Below are 23,045 nucleotides of genomic sequence, written 5' to 3' on the forward strand. Positions count from 1 at the left end.
TGTGTGACAACAGTAAAGGGCGGCCAGGGAGCTCCAGAGGTTTCCACTCATCCTCTCTCATTCCATGCGAGTGCTCACGGCTGTCCGATGCAGTTGAAATCTGGGCGATTTTCATGTTCTTGCTTCAGTTGGAGGTTGTGATGTTGCACCGTCTAATGAGGGTTTTTCTTGAGTGTAGGGAAATCTCAAATCTGCCACACACCAGATAAAAAACCGCTGCACGACCGAATAAGAAACGTCTTTCAACTACAAGAAGCGGTTTCTCTGCACAGGGGAAACCTTAAACCAGAGATTTGTGCATTTCATTCACGTTGCATGTCAGTGAGATTATTTCAGGACATCGATTTAAGTACGACTTTCAGATGTAGAAAACAGTGTTTCGAGGGCATTCACCGCCACTCCTCCCCTGCCTTACACGATTTACACTTGTGACGTGCTTCGTGTTCACCCTTCTCTTGTGACAGCCTCTGGGACTGACTGTACATCAGCATGTGATTGACAAAGTTATCATCTGCGCGAGCGTGCGTGCCACTGGATCTTTTTATAGAGCTGTATTCTGAGTCAGACCCTAGGAGGCTGGTGCTTGGCTGCATTACACTGCTTGCATAAATAAACCTGTTTATCGCCAGCACTTCACACACACACTACACCCTCAACGCGTTTCACCTACGCTGTTTATTCTCTCTACCGTCATGTTTTCTCCATTCCTGTCTTTTACTTAGCTTGTATCGTTCTCTCTTTGTTGATGTGGTATTTATGGAAGTGATTTTTTTTTCTTTTTTTCCCCCTGTCCTGTCACTCAAATGCAACAGGGGCTGTGAAAAGGATATGCAGGTGTGTTATCTGAGAACAAGTGGCTTAGAGGCTGCGCAGATGAAGAGGCAACAGCAGGTTGTGTTTTTGCGATTGTGGCAAGAATCTGCCATCTGATCGGAGAGGTTGAGCAGAAGGACAGAGGCGTTCAAGACCGTGTGGGAGGTTTGTCTGCATCGCTTGCCCTTTCTCACTGTCTGGGTATCTTGTGTTTTCATTGCGCTTTTTATTCATCTCTCAGACAACAGTGACATCCACACTAATGAGCATAAAGTTTAAAATGCATTCAGACCTTTACAGTTGATGTAGTTCACCTGGGCCTCCTGGGAAAGAAAATAAAAACCCTCCATGGCCTCACTCTGCCTCTCTCATCCATCCATCCACACTTTATCACCTTATTTTGATCTACACCTCCAATACTCACACAGCAAACTTGACACACATCCTTCTTTGGACCTCCAGTCGTATGGGTTGTTTTTTAATGCACCAAACGTTTTCAGTGGTGCAGGTCTGGACTGCAGATAGACGAGTTCAGCTCCCAGACTCTTCTACCATGAAGTCATGCTGTTGTAATAGATGTAGAATGGGGTTTGGCATGGTCTTGCTGAAATAGGCAAGACCCTCCTTGTCTTGAAGGCCAAACCTGTTATATATTGTTCAAAATGGTGCCTTCAGACATCTAGCGTGTGGCACAGGCTGTGGGAACTAATGCACCACCCATAGCATCTTGCTTTTGACTCGTGTGCTGATAACAAACTGGATAAACCTCTCCTCTTTAGCTCGGGTATCGGCGACACTGCAGGAAGATCCAAACTGTTTTTCTGCCTTGTCCTGCAAACAGAGATATCGTCAAACAGAGATAATACAATCTGAAAGTTCTGTGCTATTTTATGGTGAGAAATGTTATTGTTGCACTATTGGCATTATCACACAATATTACGTAGAGCGGTGAATCCATTTTTTTTATGCAACTTTCCAGTCTTTAGTTCTGTCCCGGATTTTTGAAACATGAAGCTGGCTTAAAAGTCAAAATAAGCAACCCTTTTTCCAAATACCAAAATTAAATTATATAAAAACTGCAGAGGACATGGCCTCTATGTGCTCATCGGTTGTTACAGTAAAGCCCTTTAAATAGATCTCTAGACTATGAATGCAGAATCTATGTGATCTGATTATGTGTGTTTACATGCTGATACAATCAAACAAAGTAGACAGTGTGCAAAGCTGCTGGATCAAAAACCCAACCCCATTTTTTTTCTGTTGACTTCTTATTGAACTTTTCTGGGTATAATCAACACAGTGAAAACTCCCAAGTCCTCCCAACAAGCCATCTGCCTCACAGCATGTCTCTGTTGCCATGGTGCTCACCCTGCGTCACACCCCTTTAATGAAGGAACAGGAAGCAGTGAAAGAGATAAAATCTGGTGTCTGACGAATGGACAAGCAAGTTAATCACCTTTCCAGTGGGGGAACCCTGCACTCCCTTGTCAGAAAGGAGGAAGGTTGGGTTAAAGTGATAGATTAGGGATGAGTGAAGGAGTCCAGGGTTCAGGTTAAGACTGATTCAGAGATGGATTGCTGTCCTGTCAAGCATGGCAGAACTGGGGCGTCCTGCCTGTGAAGTGTCTGCATGGTGCTTCAGTGCAAGCAGCAGAGGAAATAAAAGTCATTACTGTCAGTGTGGAGTGAGCTTCATGGCCCAAACGGGATTAGACAGTGCATCCGACATTGTTTCTATACATTGGTAGACTTAAAAGTCAAGCGCAAAATGGGATTAAAACGAGGGAAAAAAACAATAAATAACCTTCAACAACCCCCCTTCTTCTTTTACTGTCTTTTATTTCTTCTCTACCTTCCTTCCCTACCACTACGCCCATCTGATTTCATGTCTCATGCATCATCTCCTCTCTTTTACCTATCTTGCTTCCTATTAAGCTCTCTCGAACACGCTTATTTTTCCCTTTCTTCCATCTCTCAAACACTCATCCCATTATCTAAATTTACAGGTAGACCCAAGCTTCCTCTCGCTCTGTTTAGCAAGGAAAATAAAGAAATCATTTTTAAAAAAAGCATCCTTCTGGGGCCAATTGGGGCTTGAAATCCAACTTCATTCCCCTCAAACTGAACCCTTTCAAAAACAAACCCCCCACCACATGCTCTTTTTTCCCTCTTTTTCTTTCAAAACAGCCCCATAACATACTTGCGAATTGTTGCCCTTCCTTAACTTTTAAGGGTATTATGCACCATGTCCAACTTCAAAGCCTGTCTTAACTCCACACTTTAATTGTATCTCACCCAGCTCGCTGCGTGCCATTTGATTTTGCTGACAACAGCACTTCTTCCTCTGTTATCCTCCAACTTCCCCCATCCCCATACTCCTCATGCCACCACTTGGTCCTCACTTTGTTGACCCCGTGCACCGTCACCACCACTGCTCCAACTCCTCTCATCAGCTCCTTGCTCCCTTCAGAGGCTTTTGTCCCCCTGTTGTCACTTACTTTGAAGAGGTGGCCTCCATTTCCTCTCTCTCTGCAGTCGATTGTCGCCCGGGGTGTGTACACACCAAACAAACTTGAAACAGTAACCCCCTGTCCTACATTGGCAGGCTCCTACTTTCTTTATCTTCTCTTTATGCAAGCTGACTTCCTCCTCATGGCCCTGGTTGATAATTGCCATAAGCTTCCCTCTTGGTTTCATTTTCCATTGTCCTCCCCCAAAATTCTTGGCTCTGGCTTGAGATAAAGGGATGAGTACTTCAAAGGGGTCTGCAAAGAGTTTAACCCCAAGCCGAAAGGAATAGCACACAATACTGTAATTGAGAGCAGTTACTGATCACAGAGCTGCAGCACAGAGAGGACAGCACCGGTGTACACACACACACACACACTCCCTGAGTGTTTATGGCTGCAACTGAGGTGGCCAGTAGCAGTTACGACAAGCCAAGGTTACTCAGGAGACCACAGTCGTAAAAGCTTCTCCAGTCCTCTGAAGTTTTTCCAATTGAAGGATTTTTATTTTTTTTTAATCAACTACGACTTCAGATAAGACCCTCTTTGGGGGCGATGCACATGCAAACAAAGAAACAAACAAGAACCGATTGGGCACACTAGTGATTTACGTGTCCCCTTCAGTCTCTATTTATACTTCTCTTTGTAGTCAGGGTTTGACCTGTCCCTGTAATAATATCTCCCCATAAAGAGAGACAGTTACATCCCATAACGTCTCCCCTCGAAGCCCTCTTTCAAAGGTTTTTTTTTTTTTTATAGGGCCAGAGACCAAGGACACCCCTGGTCTCAAGCCAGTCACATACCTGAGGTCAGCTCCTGAGGGGCAGCAGGGAGGACCTGACCTATGGGGACCTCCCATGAACCATGGAGGGGGTTGACAAGGCAGGACATGAGGGCCCAACTGGCCCCAGGTACTGGCAGGGGGTCCACACCATTGCCATGGAGATGGTTTCAACCCTGGTGTGTTTACTGTCAGAGGTCAGCCTGGGCCCTCCAAAGTTAACAAAGACTGACATTGTCAGGGAAGCACTCTGAATATTAGCCAGATGACCTGTGTACCTACACTGAGACCTCGCCTGTGCAGATAGCTTTTATGACACAACTTGTGTACTTGTGGACTAGTTTTGAGTCTTACTCATCAGTGCCTCACCTTTAGACGATTTCACACGATTTCATAACTTTTTTTTTTTTGTCCTCACAGTCATGTCAGATCAAACCAAATAGTCATTCATCAACACTGTTTTGTTGGGATTGTTCATCTGTTCTTTTAAGCTATTCCAGATGTGTGTCTCTGTTCAGCTATATTTTTAAAACGTGTATTGATTACGTGAAGCTTTTTTTTTAACTTCTCTGGTCTCTCGCTGGCCAGTTTTCATTCACCCCCCAATGGATTATGACCAGGTGTTCCATCTTTTTATTCAAAGTGTAATTGATGTTTCGTGTTTTGCTTTAATCAGATGAGCTTCTCCGCAAACTTTCCACATGCCCCCGATGATTTGTAGACGTACCTGCTGGGGTACAAATTCTCCCAGCTTTTGATATTGTGGTGTGATATTCTGGGCGTTTTTTGTTCAGGATATGAGCGCACAGAGTTTGAAGGTGATAAAATGTCCTTTGAATGATGACTAAACCCTGAGTCGTCATGGCCTCTTCAACGGCAATTTCCTCTTTTTATTAACCTTGATGGGAAAGCGAAGCATCAAGGGAAAAACTTTCACAGTACTTGATCAAAGTGTTTGCTGTCTTTGTACTGTACTGTTTGGATTCATGTCCACTGAAACTAAAAGGACACGGACACCTACAGGTGCTCTATAAAGAATACAGCCAGTCATCTTGCACAAAGGGTCCCCTGTGGCACCCCTTTTGAACACTAAGGGCCCATCCAAAACTCAATTGATTCTCCCCAATAAACACCATAAACATTAATGATTGTAGCCACTCCTGTGCGATTAGAGGAAGTGTCCAAAAGTCCACCATTCCCCTGCATCCAAACTGTGAATGGATGTATATTGGATGTCTGGGAAGATTGTTCACTCCTTCTCACGTTATCGCCTGCTGCAGTTAAGGAGTATGCACAAGGGAAACTGCACTGACAGAGGTGCAAAGAAGGGTTATTCTTGTGTTGCTTAAATGATATAAGACCCCTCAAAGAACTTATCCTCTCTGAGCAGATGTTTTTATCCGCTGTGTGCCCCTGTTGCCACTGGTAGGAGCTGTAGAGTGATGGTGGCACTTTCAACATACTGCATACCCTGAATCAGAGGTGAGGTGTAAAGTGATTGTCCTTTATCATCATTATTATTACTGTAAAGACTGCTTCGAGCCTAGTGTAGAAAACTTTTGCCATGCTGATGCTTTCTTCAGCAGGTCTTTGAACCTTGCAGCATGGATGCATCTGCGGCTCTGCAACTTCCAAAGAGCGTCACAAGGGGATTAAAGATTCAGTATGTATTATTCTGCAGGGCTGTTTCCTTCTTGTGTGGACAAAGGTGTAACATTAAGATGTGATTGTCCTATTTTATACACGCCATTTCATGGAACGTACACCCCAGAACTCCAGTGGGTTCATCTAAAAATGTACAACAAAAAAAAGTATGCGGGCTATAGAGAAAAGAGCCCTGTGTCTTTAAAGTATATGTGGCAACAGAGGGATTGTAACGATAATGCTGTTGGGGCGGCAGATCAGTTACTTCTGACGCTTTAAACCCTCAGGGAGTTGGCTCAAGATTGCCTGTCTTTGATAAGGTCCTCACACTGTAGCTGCAACTTCGTGATCTGGGAAAAGATTTGCAAAACGCAGCGAAACGCTCGCAGGTCCGAAAATAAATCCAGACATCTTTCAAAGACTCTTCGTCTCGAGTGACTGCAAAACATCAGAGAATCTCCGCCTCCTGCCCCCACCTCTTTTTTTTTTTTTTCTTTTTTTTTACGCAGGGAGAAAGCGGCAATTGTTTTTTATGCCGCTGTCGGGACCAGGCAGTCGGTTCCTCACTTTGAAGTGAGCTGCTCCAGCCTCTCGGTTCAGTTGGTGTTGGAGTCGCCCACAGAAGAGACCTACCGTACGGCATGGCAGCCTGAGAGCACAGGGAGGAGAAAAGCGACATATAGATATATTTTTGTCTTCTCGAGTGTATTTTTTCCTCTCAAATGCGAGCGGACTGTATTTGGAAGTGTTGTAGACACCGGTAATGTGGAGTATACGCGTTTTTTGTGGATAAAAACCAGGAGTGTAACTTGTGGAGCGAACTCTTGGATCGATGGTAAGTTAGGAGAGTGCGTTCCTCCTCAAACTGGCCCCCCATTGGAGTTCTCTTTGATGTGCTGTTGACTCGCCTTTGAAGTAACGTTCTGGGAGGGGGGGGGGGGGTTAATGACGCGCTTTTTGTGGCGTTTAAACACCAAAAACCCGCTTCGTATCGTCCCTTTATCAGCGACTTTGTTTGTCATTCGAACTTGGTTGAGTTTGGACTCATTTGAAAGTAAATAATGCTGAAAGTACTCGTTTCTTTTTGAGCTACCCCCAACACACACACACACACACACACACACACACAGAGGATCTGAGACTTTGGTGTACTTGAGACTGGACGTTTAAACAGTGGTCGTTATTTTTTTTCCGCCTTCAGTGTCTTTATGTCGAACATTTCAGATGCTCACTGACGGTGTTAACTTGTAATGTTCACAGATTGTTTTCGGTTGTTTGGTTTGGGTTTTTTTTTTTTTAGAAGTAGAAGCCGCGGCTCTGTTCGGAACTGGGTTTTCTCCGAGCTCAACACTCGGGCGTATGAGGGGGGTTAAAAAGAAGAAGAAAAAAAAGTGGCATCTGTAAAGTTGCACATCAGCCTTCTGATCTGATATCTCACGAGACTGTGGCCGTCCGTATCAAACCGCTTCGATTACAGCTGAGGGGGTTTGAAGCAGGAGAAAGCTCCATGAAAATCACGCCAACAGCAGCCAGTCAACTCCATTCACTATTTTAGTCACGTCTTTCCATCTCCTGGAGTTTGTCCCGCATCGATGTCCTACAGGTAGAGGAGGGCAGGGGGTGGGGGGCTCGATTTTTTTAGTTGCTCGTGATGAGATGTTGAGTCGTAGAAATGACCATGAATCAGAAGGTGGCGGGCACTGTGGAGGGATGTGTGCTTGTATCTGATCCACAGCGGGCAGGCGGACTCTTACCCAGAAATCCGACGCGATGCCTCCGGAAACCGTGTCCGCGCGTAATGCTCCGGCGAATTGGGGGATAAACGTGTTATTAATGCGGTTCATATCTGAGCCCTGCGTGCCTTACGTGTGATTACTGCCCTTGGCGTTGCTGGCGAAAAGGGTGCTGCAGTTGGAGCGCACCTCAGGTGGCTTTTTTTCTTCTTCTTTACTGTGCGAAATCACTGCAAAGATCCTCGTTGATTCGTGTCCTCCTAGCAGAAATCCCTTTTTTTCTTTCTTTATTTGAGTGAGATACGAACAACTCTTGTTTATGTAATGCTGCTGCGGCGCTTTTTTTTTTCTCCAGTTTTCACTGTGCCACCCGGTTTCTGTCAAATTCAGTGAGAGGTTGGGGGGAAGAGAAAAAAAAAAGGGGGCTCCGACTGCGTTTCTTTTACCCCCTTTTGAAGTCGGGGCGGATCTGGTTTTGATTAGATCAATACTTTGTGTTTCAGAGAGAAGACGGGCAGCCAGAGAGAAGCCCCCCCACTGACATAAGAGAGTGAGGAGATTACAGTAGAAGCTCAGAGGAGGCGAACAGCACACGGGCTCCTCTCCTGCTGCCTTCGGAGTCATGAGCCGGGTGCTTATGGACCATATCGCCAGTAGTTTCCGCGAAGATGCCCCTCGACCCCCGGTGCCTGGGGAGGAGGGCGAGACGCCCTGCTACCCCGGCAAACTCTCAATGATGAAACCCCTGGAATCCCCTAAATCTGCTCTGCTCGGCTCGCCGGGCTCCTCAGCGAGGAGGAACGAGGATGGTCTTGGGGAGCCAGAGGGGAGTGCCTCCCCGGATTCACCGCTTTCCCGGTGGACAAAGTCTTTGCACTCCCTCCTGGGGGACCAGGACGGCGCGCTTCTCTTCAGGACATTCCTGGAGCGAGAGAAATGCGTCGACACGTTGGACTTTTGGTTCGCCTGCAACGGCTTCAGGCAAATGGACCTAAAGGATACCAAAACGCATAGAGTCGCCAAAGCTATTTACAAGCGCTACATCGAAAACAACAGCATCGTTGCCAAACAGCTGAAGCCCGCAACTAAAACCTTCATACGGGATAATATCAAAAAGCAGCACATCGACTCGGCAATGTTCGACCAGGCGCAGACGGAGATCCAAGCCAACATGGAGGAGAACTCCTACCAGATGTTCCTGACCTCTGACATTTATCTCCAGTATGTGAGGACTGGGGGAGAAAATCCGAGTCATGTGAACGCGAGCGCCTTGGGCAACCTGAAAGTTGTGTGTGGATACCTGCCCACGCTCAACGAAGAGGAGGAGTGGAGTTGTGATTTCAAAGCCAAAGCGCTGGTTGGACTGGCGGCCAAGGGGCACAAGGCCCCCATGCCAACGAGGACTGTGGAGGTGATGGAGAGGGGATACAGGTATGTCTGCAACACTTTCTTTTCCTCTGTATTCACACTGTGGTGCGAACCTAGGCAGGATTCATGTCCCGGTTTAGTCCACCTGAGAGCGGTTCACCCATGTGCAGAAGTGCAACACATGTTTTTTCTCCACAGTTTGCAGAAAACTGTCTGTCCTCGACTCCCTGTCTCTCTCTTGCCCTTCTCTCCCCTCTCACCGTCTCCAGCAGCAGCAGCAGCAGCCCTCTGCTGGCGCTCGCCTGGATTTCCGGGGCTTTGAAATAGTTCCACAGAATGAGGGATCGTCTTCCAGAGGAAAAGTTCACAGAGCACTGCTGGCTTTGGCCCCAGCCAGCAAATAATAGATGATGACATTGCTATGCTATGCCTCCTCCTGTACCACACTGTCGAGCAGAGATATAAATCTTTAGCTGATCTATAGATGGCACTTTGAAGTGAAGGTTGTGCCGTTTAATTTGAATGCTTATTACTGCATTTCCTGCTCTTTCTGTTTAAGTTTAGGTTAAAGCTGCCCTTAATTGTAAGTTTTTAAAATATTGTGCCAAAGCTGGGGCGTCCTCTGATGTTGCTGTTGCTAAATTCTAAAATGAGAGGTTGAGTTAAACTCTATAAACAGAGATTGACAGCTTGGCAGGAGCGATGGGAGCTTTCCTCCGGCGTGATGCTTGTTGGCCAAACTGGCAGAGTCACCCTCTTCTCACATGGACCCTCGACCCTTTCTCTTCCCTTTCTTTGTCACCAAATGGATCGGAAACATGTGGAACCCATTTCTGTTTTCCTCTTGCCTCTCCTCACCTCATCCCATCTGACTCAGGTTCTTTTACAACACACAAAAAAAAGAAAACAAACCCTGAAAGGCAGCAGCTACAGTACAGAATCAGCACCCCACCACCTCCCCCTCCCCTCACTCTCCTCTTTCCTCTCTTCTTGTTTGCGTCAATTCTCCTCTGATTCCCTCCTTTGCTGTCCCCCCCCACCCCCCTTTGCCTTCTCTACTTTTATCTTTTTTTCCTTTTGAAAACTCAGGGATGGGGACTACGAGACATGCTTTTGGAGCGAAAGTGAGGGGAGAGAGAGCGGAAAGGAAGGACAGGGGCAGAGAGGAGGGGTGGGGGGGGGTGCAAACCCATGAAAGAAAGGGAGGGAGGAGAAAGGATAAATGAGTGGGTGAAAGAGAGGCAGGGAGAGAAGAATGCAAGGCCAGCTGTGTTAAATACCTGACTCTTTGCAAGCCCCTCTGAAGGTCAGTCTGGAGCTGGGGGCCTGCGGCTTTAGTCATGCTGGGTCTCTCTCCTCATGAAGACCCCCCTTCTTCCCTTTCTCCCCTTTTATTTCCTTCTCTGACACACTCTCATGGTTCCACCACATACTTTTTTTTTGGGAGGGGGTACCCCCCCCCCCTTGTACCATGGCAAGAATGCAAACACAGCAAGACATGTCTGCTGAGGAAAGAGTGAGCGTGGATGAGAGGAATGGAAAGAGAAATTGTGGGACTTTTCAGAAGTTTTCCCAGCGCAGATGACGTCTGCCTGCTAGCCTGTCGCGTTTACTCATTGAAGTAACTGGTGGTAATGGACAAGGCTGCATCCACACATGGAATCTTTTTTTTTTCTCTCTCTCTCAAACATCAGAAAGCACAACCTGTCTTGATCTCAGGGTCCTCGCCTGTGGAAGAAATGCACTCACTCACTCACTCACTCACTCACTCACTCCTCAGGGAATAAAAACGAAATGTCACCAACTTGTCTTGTGCTGTTTTTGAGTTGTATTAACGTGAACCCAACGTCTGTTGTTGTAACCTCCCCAGATCATACAGGAGAGGAGACTCTCTCAACCCCTGCCATGTGGGCTCCTTCGCCCCCATCAGCAGCACCAATGACAGCGAGGTTTCCAGCGATGCCTTGACCGATGACGCCATGTCAGTAACTGACAGCAGTGTGTAAGTGAATTTTATCCAAAAATACATGTTTGCCTGTTAACCCACACTTACCGTTTGCTGGCTGGTGGCAGCTCTAACAAAACGAGAGGAATGGGTAGTTGTCGTGAACATATTGATGGATTCTTGGCCCCTTTAACACTTGACTGGAGCAGCCAGGATGTGCCAGGGGTCGATGACAAGCCCCATTTTTAAAACCCATGTGGTGTAGATTTTGTAAGATGAGACGTTAGAATGAGTGTAGCTGCTGTACGTTTTTTTTTGTGCGCTGTTTCAACACCAGCCGACCTCCTTGTTACTTCTTCCAATTAACAGATGAGGAATATATATACAAAGAATCTAACCCCTCATTTGTGGAATGAAACACCCTCTTGTATCTGCTAATGGTTCCTTGCCTTGCATGTAAATCAAACTATAAGCGACTTGAAAAACTGTCCTATGCTGGTACCTCTGATGGTTGACACCACTGAATTTATGCCATGCTGACTGGGTTAGGGGAAGGTTTCTCTCATAACCCTCCCTGCTCTGTGTAAACACAGCCTGTCAATCAGCTGATAACGGAATATTGTGGAAATATCACCATTTTAGGCTGAATTTGGGTGTTTTTCCTCACAAGATTTGTTCAATGACTGTTAGAAAAAAACTTTCTATCGTAGTTGGCGTAGCTCTGATTTTATTTTTACTTTACTTAAAAAAAAATAATAATTAAACCTGCCTGCGGGCTTTTGATTTCCAAGGGTTGGAGAAATAAATGCAAACATTAATAATAATAATAATAATAATAAAAAGAACCGAAAACAAGCGTTTTATATTTTTATAATCTGATATAAGACAATACGTGACGCTTTTGCTTTCTAATTTAGCAAAATGCCCACTCGGCTGTCAGAGTTGTTGACCTATAACTTTGTTGGAGCCTTCTAATCGTGGAATTGACTTATCGCCACTGTTCACATGTGGCTCAATCTTATCTGTGTACGTGCTTTTGGCCTCGTCGTCGTAAAGGATTACTTTCTGTAATCTCGTCGCCCTCAAATGACAATGTGCTGTGGTGTCACTGGGTGACACGCAGCGCTCCGGTCAGCTGGTTTGTGGGAGAGAAAGCAGAACAATCTTGGTCCAGGTCCTTCATCTCTTCTGGGTGATGCCTGAGAAGTGAAACAGCCGAGTCAACTACAAGCAAGCTAAAGATTGTTACTGACTGATGGGCTGACAATGGGCTGGACCGTACATAAATGCGGCAGCTGTAAAGCCTTTTTTTACAATAGGGAGTTGCATATCTTCTGACAGTCAAAGACACAGAAGCACATATAGTCCTGTTCTGCTGTACTTTGCCCAGTGGAGCTTCAAAGCCCAGGCCGCAAGGACACAACTTCCCCACCTCATTTCCTGCCCGCTTTGGCCTTGATCAGAATATCTGTCTCTCTGTAGGTCAGTTAGAAAGACCCATAAACATTTGAATCTGATTTACAGATAAAGAGAGAAAAAAAAATGGAAAAAGGAGGGGGAAAGCAACAGGGGTGGAGGCAGTTGGTTGGGAAGAGAAAGAGAGTGGCGAAGGGGGGATTTTTGCTTATATCTTATTTATGGATTTGCTTGGACGCGGGGGAATGCAGCTGCGCAGACTTCAAACATTACCTTATCTTACAAACCAGCCTTTTGATGTGCGGAGATCAGAGGCTGGCTGCGGCAGCGCTTGCCAAATGAAGATTGGAAGTGTGGTGGAGGAGGGGGGGGGGGGGGCGTTGCTCGTGCGCATGACTGTGGCATTTCAAAGCAAAAGTGGAAAAGTGCTCCTCATTTAGGCTAGGTCACCGGGAAACTGCTGTTTAGCATGGGAGAAAAGGCACTGTTTTACGCTGTCAAGTGTTGAGTTTGAAGCTCGGCTTTGCTGCGTGCTGTTTGATATCATCTTTCAGCCTCTCCGACAGATTTAACCTGGTTAGATACACCTTTGGGTACTGCTGTCCTGCAGTAACTCTTTGAATAGGTGATGAGCAGCTAATGCTAACTGTGTCCTCAGCTTAACACACACTTCAGAAGGGGAATGCTAATGCTGACACTACTTCTAGCCAGCAGTGGCAAACACACTCTGTGTGTGTGTGTGCGTGTGTGTGTGTGTGTTAAAAGGATATTGCCAGCGGGGTACCTAATGTTGTGCTGGAGCCAGAGCTGAAAATGAGTGTCATTTCTAGGGCAAATAAAACCTCATACCACCTCACTCGGAACCCTGCAGCCTGATGGGCTCCGACATACATACAGACCGGAAATGCTGGCACGATTCACCTCTCGAGTCTGGTGTTTTTTGCCTTCAGATCATTCTGAAAGTCGGAAAGCAAAAGAATTGATAAGTTAGGTTTCTCCTTGCTCGAAGCGTGTTTGATCTCGTTGATTGGCTGACACGCTTCTTCCTGAATGGCTGTGTGGTCTTTGATGATGTATCTGATTGGGTAATTGACCTTTGCGATCCGTCTGTGCGCCCCCAGAGATGGCATCCCTCCATATAAACTGGGCTCCAAGAAACAGCAGCAGAGAGAGATGCAGCGCAACATGAGGATGAACAGCCAAGTGTCTTTGCCTGCTTTCCCTGTAAGTACACATGCGCATACATGCACTACTCCACATGCTCAGAAGTCTTTTTGAGCTTGGGTCCCACAGTGTCATTTCCATACCACCCTGCGTTCCGGGTCCCTCTTAGATCTATGAATAGTGCAGTGCAAACTGTATTTGGCATTCTGAATTCGACAACACCAGCAAAGATCTGAAGAGTAACGTCAAACGCCCAGCCTCCCTCTCTCAGACACGCACCCACACACACACCCGCACAATCGCAGATGCAAACACGACCCCCCCCTCCCTACCTTTGGTGTCACCTACACCCCCATTAGGGTTCCTTGAAGTCTGCGGGAGATGGGGAGGTCTCTAAGCTGTTTATCGCCGCAGCGCTCGGAACACACCGGGGCTTTTTCACCCCTACCGATGCTGTGAATATGGAGAAGAGGGAGAGATGAGGAAGATCACTGCCGCTTTATCCCGGGGGCTCTGAAATCAGCCTGGTTCCTCAAAAAGAAAACACAAAGATTCTCACATTCACACGCACGTGCGTGCACACGCAGCGCTTTGATCCGCAGATGAATGGAGCAAACGCGCAGGGAAGTGACAACTTCCAACAGAGCTGGCCCCCTTTTCTTCCACAGCACTGCCACCCCCCCCCCCCAACACATACACACACACACAAATGCTCAGCCAGCCCCCTCCCCTAAAGTGAAGGATCTGAGGGAAGAGTCTGAGCATGTCATGTGAGCTCTCAGCAGGTCAGAGTGGAGTTAGTAGCTTTAGGCTTTAGAGAAACTGAATTCAGGGTGAGAGAAGAACAGTAAGGGGGGGGGGGGGCGAACCTGAGGCAGGGGGCAACTTGCAGAAGTAGTTGTAACAGAAGCAATTTGTTCAAATAAACTTTATATAACCCTCACAATGAGATGTGCCGCGACTGCTTTCTTTATTAGGAGGAGATCCACAGTTTGGATCTCGCTGCTCCTCCCGCTTTTGTTTTCTTTTCGCTTTCATTCTTGTTTCGGTTTCCCGTCTTGATTTTTTTGGCGATGGCTGCCATTCCCATGGTGCACCAGCCCCAGGCACCATCAAACAGCCCCTCTTTTTCTCACTTTTCCTCCCCTTTATCTCGACTACAAAGAGACACGAGAAGTGCAAAAAAGAGGAGGAAAAAATCAAGAAAGCCCGAGTGCAAAAAAAGAAAAAAAAAGAAAAGCAAAGCAAATAATTTAAGACGTGTGTGTGCACAGACACACTCGTACTGTCACAACACTGTGACTTGAAGGTGCCCAGTGTGTGACAAGGTTGGGGAATAAATTACCTCAACCTTTTCTGATCTCCCACCCTCCTTTTGGCACCTTTATCTCTTTCTTTGAATTCTCCCTTTTCGTCATTTTCTCCAGTGAGCACATATCTTTGCATCTCAACTTCTCCTATGTCTTTTTTTTTTTTTTATATCCCTCATCCTTTCTTCCCTGGAGTTTTCGTCTTCCACCCCCTGTTGATATGCGGCTTTTATTTCTAGATGTAAAGCCACTGCTTCCCATCAATCTATCCCTCCATCCCTCCCTCAACCACCCTATTCTCCCCCACTGAGTGTTTGATATTTGACGAGGAAGCCTTTGAAGTGAGCTGACTTTAAAGAGGCCTGCTGATGATGACAGAGCAAACCAGCCGAGGCCTAGCCCAGCATGACTATACACCAGGCTTCCCGCCCCTTAAAACAGCCCTGTAGACCTGGGTGCTAGTTAGTGTCCCCTGATTATTGCTGCTGCTTGTGGAAAACAATGCATGCATTTAGTCGGATGAGACTGCAGGGTTATGGATTCATTTGTGGAAGTTGGTGACGGTTGCTTTGGAGTGATAAAACTGCTAATCGACTCTTTCCTCCTGAAGCGTACTCAGCGTCCTCCCAAGGAGATGATCCCAATGAAGCCGGCAGAGTTTGCGGCCCAGCTGATGTCCCGCCTGGAGAACCTGAAGAGGGAGCAGGACACCATCAACTCTCTGGAGGAGAGGCTGCAGCAGATTCAGGAGGTTTGTGTGAGATTGGTTCCAATTGAATGTGAATTTGTCAGATATTGTGTTTTTTTTCCATCAATTGATGACTTATATGCCTTGTTTGTTTGTTTTTTATCAGGAGGAGGAAAGAGAAGATGCAGAAATGATCGGAAGTCCTCCACAGCTCTCCCCCCATCCTCTGACCCTTCTCCCTGGTTCCTCTGACGAGGATCCTCAGGCAATCTTGGATAAACATCTTTCTCGGGTCTTAAAGACCCCCGGCTGCCAGTCCCCCAACGTGATCCAGCACTCGCCCCGCTCCAGCTCTCCGGAACACCGGCCATTCACCTGTTCAGGCTTTGGAATCAAAGCCCTAGTGAGGATTGGTCCCTCCACTTCTTCTGCCTCCAGCTCTGATCAAGGCTCACTCACTCTAGCTTTAGGCCCCAACAGGACCCTCGTAGGCAGGCCGAGCACAAAACACATCCACCACCACTACATCCACCATCATGCCAGTCCAAAGTCTAAAGAGCAGATTGAAAGAGAGGCAGCCCTCCGGGTGCACGACGTGTTCTCCAACAGCGGCGAGTGTCAGCCTTACCAGCGCAGCCGCAGCCTGGGCAGAGAGATGTGTGGGGCCATCTCAACTGACAGCAGCGTGGGGTGAGTCCCGAGCACTTCTTTGAACTGCAGTCGTTCTCATTGCCTCCGTTTGCCGTTTTGACCATGTGGAAACAAACAATGCCACTCCTCTTTCGCGCAGGCGTTCCAGCTCTCTTTCGAGACGCGTGTGTCGTTCTGGGGCTGAGGACGGGGTGGCGGAGAGGTGCATGGAGGACTGCGGGCCCTTGCAGCTGCCCAGCGACACAGCAGACCCCACCCAGAATGTGTTGCAGTGGATCCTGGAAAGCAAACGACAGGGCAGGCACAAGTCTCACAGGTGAGCAACGCTCGGGCATTTATGGGTTTTCCACTGCTGAAACGTCCCAGTTTACCTCCATCAGTTTCATATTATTGATTCCTGTTTCATCTCTCCCTTTTTTTTAGCACCCAGAGCACCAAGAAGTCTTTTGGAGGCTCATCGACTCAAACGCACACTTGGGGCGGCGGTGGAAGCTGTGGCCACCTCCGTAGCCACCAGCCAGCTCAGCCATTTATCCAAGACCCTGCTATGCCTCCCCTGCCCCCTCCCAACACCTTGGCCCAACTGGAGGAGGCCTGCCGTAGGCTCGAGGAGGTGTCCACCAAGCCCACGAAGCAAAGGTACAGAAAGGACAGGGAGCGGTCCTACTCTGCTTTCACGTGTGGTTAGGACATGTCAGTCAATTTTATTTCCCATCTCTTCCCAGGCATTCATTGTCCAGTCTTCAGCGGGAAAAGACCCACCAAGTGTCTGTCCTGGGTGGGGCTTCCGTCCCTCAAGTCAATCCCAGCCCAGCCGGCCTCGTCACCGCCAGCCCCAGCCTCCAATCAGAAGAGTACGATGCCTCTAGCGTCCTGCCCTCCCTCCCCCCTCCTCTTCTTTGCTCCTCTTCCTCCTCCTCTCAGCAATAGTCTCCAACTTCCAGTGTACTTAGACCCTTTTAACTCTTCCTATTTGTCACCTGCACCGCTAACTGCAAAGAGAAAGACGAGCAGTCGTGTGCAAAGCTACATTTTCACACACGCACACCCCCATGCAGACTCAGTGAAAAGAGAGGGCCTTTTTGCAGAGATAGTTTTAGGCTTTGCACACAGACTGCCTCTGTGTTTGCATGAATTGTGCGTATTTGTGCTGTGAGTACGGAGTGTGTAGTCACTGTACCACCTGACTGACGCATCCCTTTCATATTTCTATGTCTCATTTTTATTGGCCGTCCTTCAGTGAGCTCGCTGCCGGCTGGGGCGAGCAGAGCTTAGCACTGAGAGAGCTCCTCTGAAGTGGGCCTACAAAGCCTTGGACATAGCTGAAGGGGAATTGATAACTCTGCCCCTTCTTTATGCACACACAAAACACAAGGAGAGACTTACTGATGGCTCCGGGTCACACACTCACAGGGAGCTGTTGCTTTATTTCTAGTCTTGCACTGTCATCTTCACTGCTCCTATATTGTTAGTCCCTTAGACGCTTTGCTCTGCTTCTTATTTCTCTTTTAGTCATCATGTTAAGTATCACGGAGTGTCCAATGCTTCTCTTACACTCTTCCTCTGCTTCTTTTTGCCCTGACAGGTGTAAAAAGGCTTTAGGAAGCCCTGCTGGGTGCGTTGGGGAGACTGTGGTGACGTATTTTTTCTGTGGTGAGGAGATTCCTTACCGGAGGACCATGAAGAGCCACAGTCTCACCTTGGGCCACTTCAAAGAGCAACTACGCAAGAAGGGCAACTACAGGTGTGTAGAAGGACATGTACGCACACAGAGGTGTCGGTTAAGGTTCTATGAAAGTGAACTGAGCGAGATAAGCAAGATACGGCGTTCAGTTTGATGTGAAACGCCATGTGACACCAAGTGTGGGACACAAACTTCAGTGAGGTGCACTTGAATTTCTAAAGACCTGAAAATGTCTTTTCGGTGTCTCATGTGGAGCGCAGATGATCAGCGTTCGTTCCGGTGTGTCCCGTGTGTGTGTGTGCACAGTGGATGTTAAGCTGCATGCACGTGCACCGAAAAAGGAAAGGACAAGAGGGAGGGTGGCGCAGGGGTTAGTGGGAGAGTCTAAACTGCAGCGATTTGGGTCCCATCTGGTATTGATTTCCATGCTAAGGCACACTTAATACACATGGCTTTGAAGCCCCAGCCCCTTTCATTTCAACCAACAAAGACTCACACAAATGGCCAGCGTGCAAATTCTTCACTGATGCTATCAGGCCCTCTTTTTTTTTTTTCTTCTTCTTCTTCTAGTTCTTCTTTCTCCGCTCTGGTGTGCACACATGAGCGTGCTTGTGTTGAATGCGCACAGTGTTTACACACGTTGTAATCATTTTATGGATATTTTGGAAGGGCAGATTGTTAAATGGCAGATCCGCTTGCCTTTGCCCCGCTACAGGGCCGAGACTCACGCCGCCCAGCTTCTATGTGTGCTTCCAGAAAGAGATTTTACTTTGATTGCTCCTTTCGAGTGGGCACTAAAGAGAAAAGATCAAACATTTATTGTTTAGACTGCCACGGCCTCTGGGATAAGTATGGCTCGAGTATTGTGTTGATAATTACAGGTATTAAGAAAAAAAACGTCATCCTGTCCAGATGTGTGCAACATTTTTTTTTTTTTTTTGGGGGGGGATCAACAAATGTGACAAGTACTTAGCTCTGGGCTTTCTACATCTGTCTGTCTGTCTGCCCCCCCCCACTCTTCTTCTTTTTCTCTTTGGCTCACTGTCTAAGTTCCTGTGTCATACCATCCACATTTTTTTGGAAAGGAGAGCTGCGCAGCGCTTTAATAGCAGCCAGAGAATGTGTGGAGTTGGGTCATTTCAACATGGCAGCGGTTCAACAAAGAACAGTACCGCTTGGCCCTGCCAGACGATATTGGTGCCAGATGTCAGTGCAAAAGGGGAGAGAAGGGGGGAGGCAGATCTAGCCACATAAAACATGTTCCAGTGGAAATACAGGCTCTCTCAGTGTCTGTCTCTCTCAGCGAAAAACATCATGGCTCTTTGAAGATTTTTCCTTTTTTTTTTTTTTTAAAGTAGGAAGACTTAACGGTTTCTCTTTTTTTTTTTTTCATCATCTTGAGATGAAGAAAGAGGAAACGTTTATCAGACGTGCCTTGTGCTCTTTCATTCCATCTCATTTCTCTGTTTTATCTTATTCATTCCCTTTGTTTTCCTGAGAGAGGCCTCGTTTAGTTAAAGTCTTCCTGTATTTTAAACTCGTGGCCGCCTTCATGCTAATTGGCACATGTGCGCTCAGTAACTCCTGTAACTCTTGTTTTTTTTAGGAGGGGGGGGGGGTTGTAGGTAGTGCATGTTCAACTTTGTCATCTACAGAAACTAAAAAAAGGCTCCCAAACAAACATACCTGCATTCCAGTCACCCCACACACGGAGCAAACTGAAGCATTTTTCCATTACACAGTTAATGAGTGGATTCCCAGATCCTGCTAACCAACCCACCCCTGCTGCTTTCTCTTCCTCTTAAATGAGGACTGGGGGGGGTTACATCATTATGCCCCAGTGAAGTCATGGCTGACGAGAAGCCCCTCCTTACTTTTCTCTTCTTCTACACACACAAAGCTGTCTGTCAGCTGACCTTCCTATAGCTCTCAGCAAGAGCTCCTGCCATCAACAGGGCTAAGGAAGGACACGGTGTACTTCTCGCTCTCTCCTCCTCCTCCTCCACTTTGTTCTTTTCTTTGTCCTGTAATAATGATCCAGGGGTTAGAGCGAGCGAAAGCTCCATCTCTTAACGTTTGCGTGTGTGTAGGAGTCGGGCGATAATGACAGGCAGACTTACGGGCACCCGAAATTCTAGCCTTTGTCAAAGGACCCCCTCATTTGCACACAGGTCTAATTGACCGGTGTTAGCCAGAGCAAAAGGAGGAAAGAAGTGAAGGAGAACAAATGAGGGAGAGTATCAGTTCTTCCTGGCAGAATTGTCCGCCCCGCCTCAGTCTGTAGGCTCAGCAGGCCTGAAGTGAGCCGAGTTCAGATGGCAGACTTCAGGCTTAATGTTTGAAAAGGACCAATAAAGGGAGTGACCTCTATGAGACTGTTAACGCTCTTGTGTTTCCGTTATGCAGGTACTACTTCAAGAAAGCCAGCGACGAGTTCGAGTGCGGCGCCGTGTTCGAGGAGGTGTCGGATGACAGCTCCTTGCTGCCCACATACGAAGGCAAGATCCTGGGGAAGGTGGAGAGGATGGAGTGACTGTACACTGCCTGCGTTGTGGAATACGCTCCTACAGATGCCTCGCACCCATATGGATATCCTCCGTTGAAGCTTAGACTGTTGGGACTGTGGCTGGTGTTGAAAGAAAGCCGAGGATACGAGAAAGACTGAGAAGAAAATGAAAGGAGGACGAGATCTCACCATTACTGGACTATGAAGAGACCAGCCGCTCTGAGGTGAAGCAAATATGGACTGTAAGCCTTTCCAGTTTAGAAATCTCCAGAGACTCTAGGTGAATGACCACTTGTGGAAGTAGTGGGATGGTGGGTTAAATGTGAGACTGAGAGCCTACCTGACCCCTGCCTGTGCCGGTGTCTGCCCACCAGCACATTACTCGGATGTATATGCAGATATACATGTACATTGCATTGTATTGTGATGCTCGTATTGCTGTGTAAAGATTTCTATTGCTATTTATTGGAAATATCCCAGCCCCAAATCCTATTCTTCTTCCATGGACAAGCTGCTTGGAGTTGGAGAAACTTCTCCAATATTCCACAAAACCAGATTTCTCCCCTTCAGAGCACCAGTCCGCAAGCAAAAGAAATGGTTTGATTCCCTTTCAGCCCCTCGTTATTGAACTGTCAAAAAAAAAAAATACCTCCGTAACAGCTGGTCTCTTTGCTGGATACTGAACTGCTGAAGCTTTGAGAATGCCTCTCTGATGTCGATCATATATTTACTACTGCAGTGCTATTTGTGGATATGTTCCCATCTGCTCTGAAGGGCCCTTAGTGTGCTATGAAAAATGAGCAAAAATGCTATTAATCTTTAATTCCCTACTCTGGGACTCTGCCCAGCTAGCCTTGATCAGTCACGTCTTAGTGCCTTTGTTTCCATGGCGCAGGCATCGCACAAATAGCCTTCATATGTACTAAGGAAACTGCCCTGAACAGGTCCTCGAGTCCCCAAAATGTGTTTACACCAATGTTAATATTTACCAACAAAAAGCTCTATATAATGCTCCCCAATGTGCTTACCTGTGTAAGTGTGTGTGTGTGTGTGTGTGCGTGCGCGCGTGTGTCTGAGATGAAGTTGCTTTGAGTTGGGTTATTCTGTGTATTTGAATCCTGCAAGATGAGCTGCAGATGAAAACGATGACGGTGATTATGTACACACTATGTTGATAGTGTTTTTTTTTTAAAATTGCGTACAGTAGCTGTGCCTACATGGCTTCTTGCCGTGTTTTACCCAGTTTTCAGGGTCTTTATTAATCCCTTGGTTTTTACAAGGGGCCTTATGTTGGAAAAAAAAAGATATTTTTCTGCCTTTTAGTATCCGTTTCATCATGTTTATGTTTTATGATATTTTTCATGGCTTCCTCAGCTCCACATGTAAACTGTAAATTATGCGTTCTATAGAGCTCAGTTGAAAAGATGCCTCGGTACTTTAATTATTATAATTATGAAGAGATGTAGCCTTTATTAAAATGTTCTATTTTTCAAATTAGAAAATCACTTTGGCTTTTTTTTGAGTGTGTGTTGGGATTGGGTTTATTTCTTTTTTTTGTCTATCTCTAATTGGGAAATGGTAGAGCGGTATATGCGAGTGTTTGCATGTGCTACAGAGTTGCACCGCACGCGCCCTGCTGTGCAGGGTGTAACTTGTTGGGTCTTGTGAGAAATTTCCAACAGATTTGCATCCATTATCAGCTCCTTAATGTGCTCCCTGTTGGAAATTAAAACATGCAGCATTAATTTGGCCGCTAGAGCCTCTGTGTGTTTTATGGTAAACGGGAGGGAGAGCTAAGTGCGTGTTAATGAGACATTTTGCAAATGTACGGCGTGTCACGAGTACGTTTCACTCAGCTATTTACACGGTGAAATGTTTGGCCTCCCGTGGCTCTTTATGAACCGTGGCTGAAGGCAGTGCGGTGTTTTGCTCTGACCCAATTAGAGTAATTAAATAGATGTTCAAACCAGACTGCTGTTTGAACCTAAGACACCACCATGAAGTTATTTCTGAGCGTTTTGGGATAGTGACGCGGTTTATTTTTTTTCCTTCAGCTGCTCACCAAAGTGTAGTCGAGTTACAGCTGAACAACGGAAAGGTGTTCCAGCCAAGTGAGGAACATCCCCGGGGACTTCGTATAATCTTATAATCATCGTAAAAAAAAACGGTGTAATAAAATAATAACATCCAATTCATCACAGGTGATGCATGGCTTCTAACAGCGCCGGGTCACTAGTTTACTGATGATGTGGCAGCAGCAGTCAGATTGATTCTAACATTGAAAGCGAGTTACATTTAAACAAGATCTTGGCCTGTTTGAGGGATTCTCGAGCAGGAGGTACTGTGTATGCGGATTAATATTTGATTAGAAGGACAACAACACGGCCTTTGGCCACAGAGAAAATTCTTAATTCCTAAAGGCCAGTTCATTTTTAGTCTTTTTATTGGATTTCTGTAGAGTTTGGAAAGTTCAGTAACAGCATTATCCGTCGATACCGCAGAAACGATTCTGCTGCGCTCTTCCTCGGCGAAGTGTCTACCGAGACCTGGCGTCGGTGTGAGACGATGTGAAGGAAACCACGGTGGCACCAAGCAACCTGACGCGGAATGATTTAAGCAGGTAATGGCGTCTGGGTTCACACACCTCTATCTTCACACGCCTCCTGCACGGCGCGTTCATCTGTCAGACTCGCTCCTTTCAAGTTCCCTTGGTTTAGAGAGAGTTGCTTATGCTGCCTTTCATATTGAAAGGGCATCGCGATATTGTTAAAATACCATTTTCAGCCCTTTCATCAGCAAAGGTCAGTGCATACACTTGAAGGCCATCCTTTTAGA

General features: G+C 46.7%; 1 protein-coding gene across 3 annotated transcripts in view; it reads left to right on the top strand.

The window, feature by feature from the left end:
- LOC140273680 (axin-2-like) overlaps window positions 1–21,706 on the top strand; it is a 118,303-nt gene extending 96,597 nt beyond the window's left edge. For 2 of the 3 annotated variants that reach the window (XR_011908049.1, XR_011908048.1), the window contains exon 28: window positions 7,982–8,104. Coding sequence is in view for 1 of the 3 variants with exons in the window: in XM_072369322.1 (XP_072225423.1) it covers window positions 8,101–8,909; window positions 10,717–10,848; window positions 13,329–13,431; window positions 15,292–15,432; window positions 15,536–16,059; window positions 16,160–16,336; window positions 16,444–16,659; window positions 16,746–16,874; window positions 17,606–17,764; window positions 20,111–20,237 (2,517 nt within the window). In the remaining 2 variants the exon portion in view is untranslated. Of the gene's footprint in view, window positions 1–6,278; window positions 6,581–7,981; window positions 8,910–10,716; window positions 10,849–13,328; window positions 13,432–15,291; window positions 15,433–15,535; window positions 16,060–16,159; window positions 16,337–16,443; window positions 16,660–16,745; window positions 16,875–17,605; window positions 17,765–20,110 lie in introns of those variants that run through there. The other variant, XM_072369322.1, reaches the window with a different exon arrangement.
- Window positions 21,707–23,045: the final 1,339 nt, after the last annotated feature.

The sequence above is a fragment of the Leuresthes tenuis genome, unplaced genomic scaffold (genome assembly GCF_036924035.1).
Source record: "Leuresthes tenuis unplaced genomic scaffold, fLeuTen1.0.hap1 SCAF_17, whole genome shotgun sequence".
In the NCBI taxonomy this organism is placed as follows: Eukaryota; Metazoa; Chordata; class Actinopteri; order Atheriniformes; family Atherinopsidae; genus Leuresthes; species Leuresthes tenuis.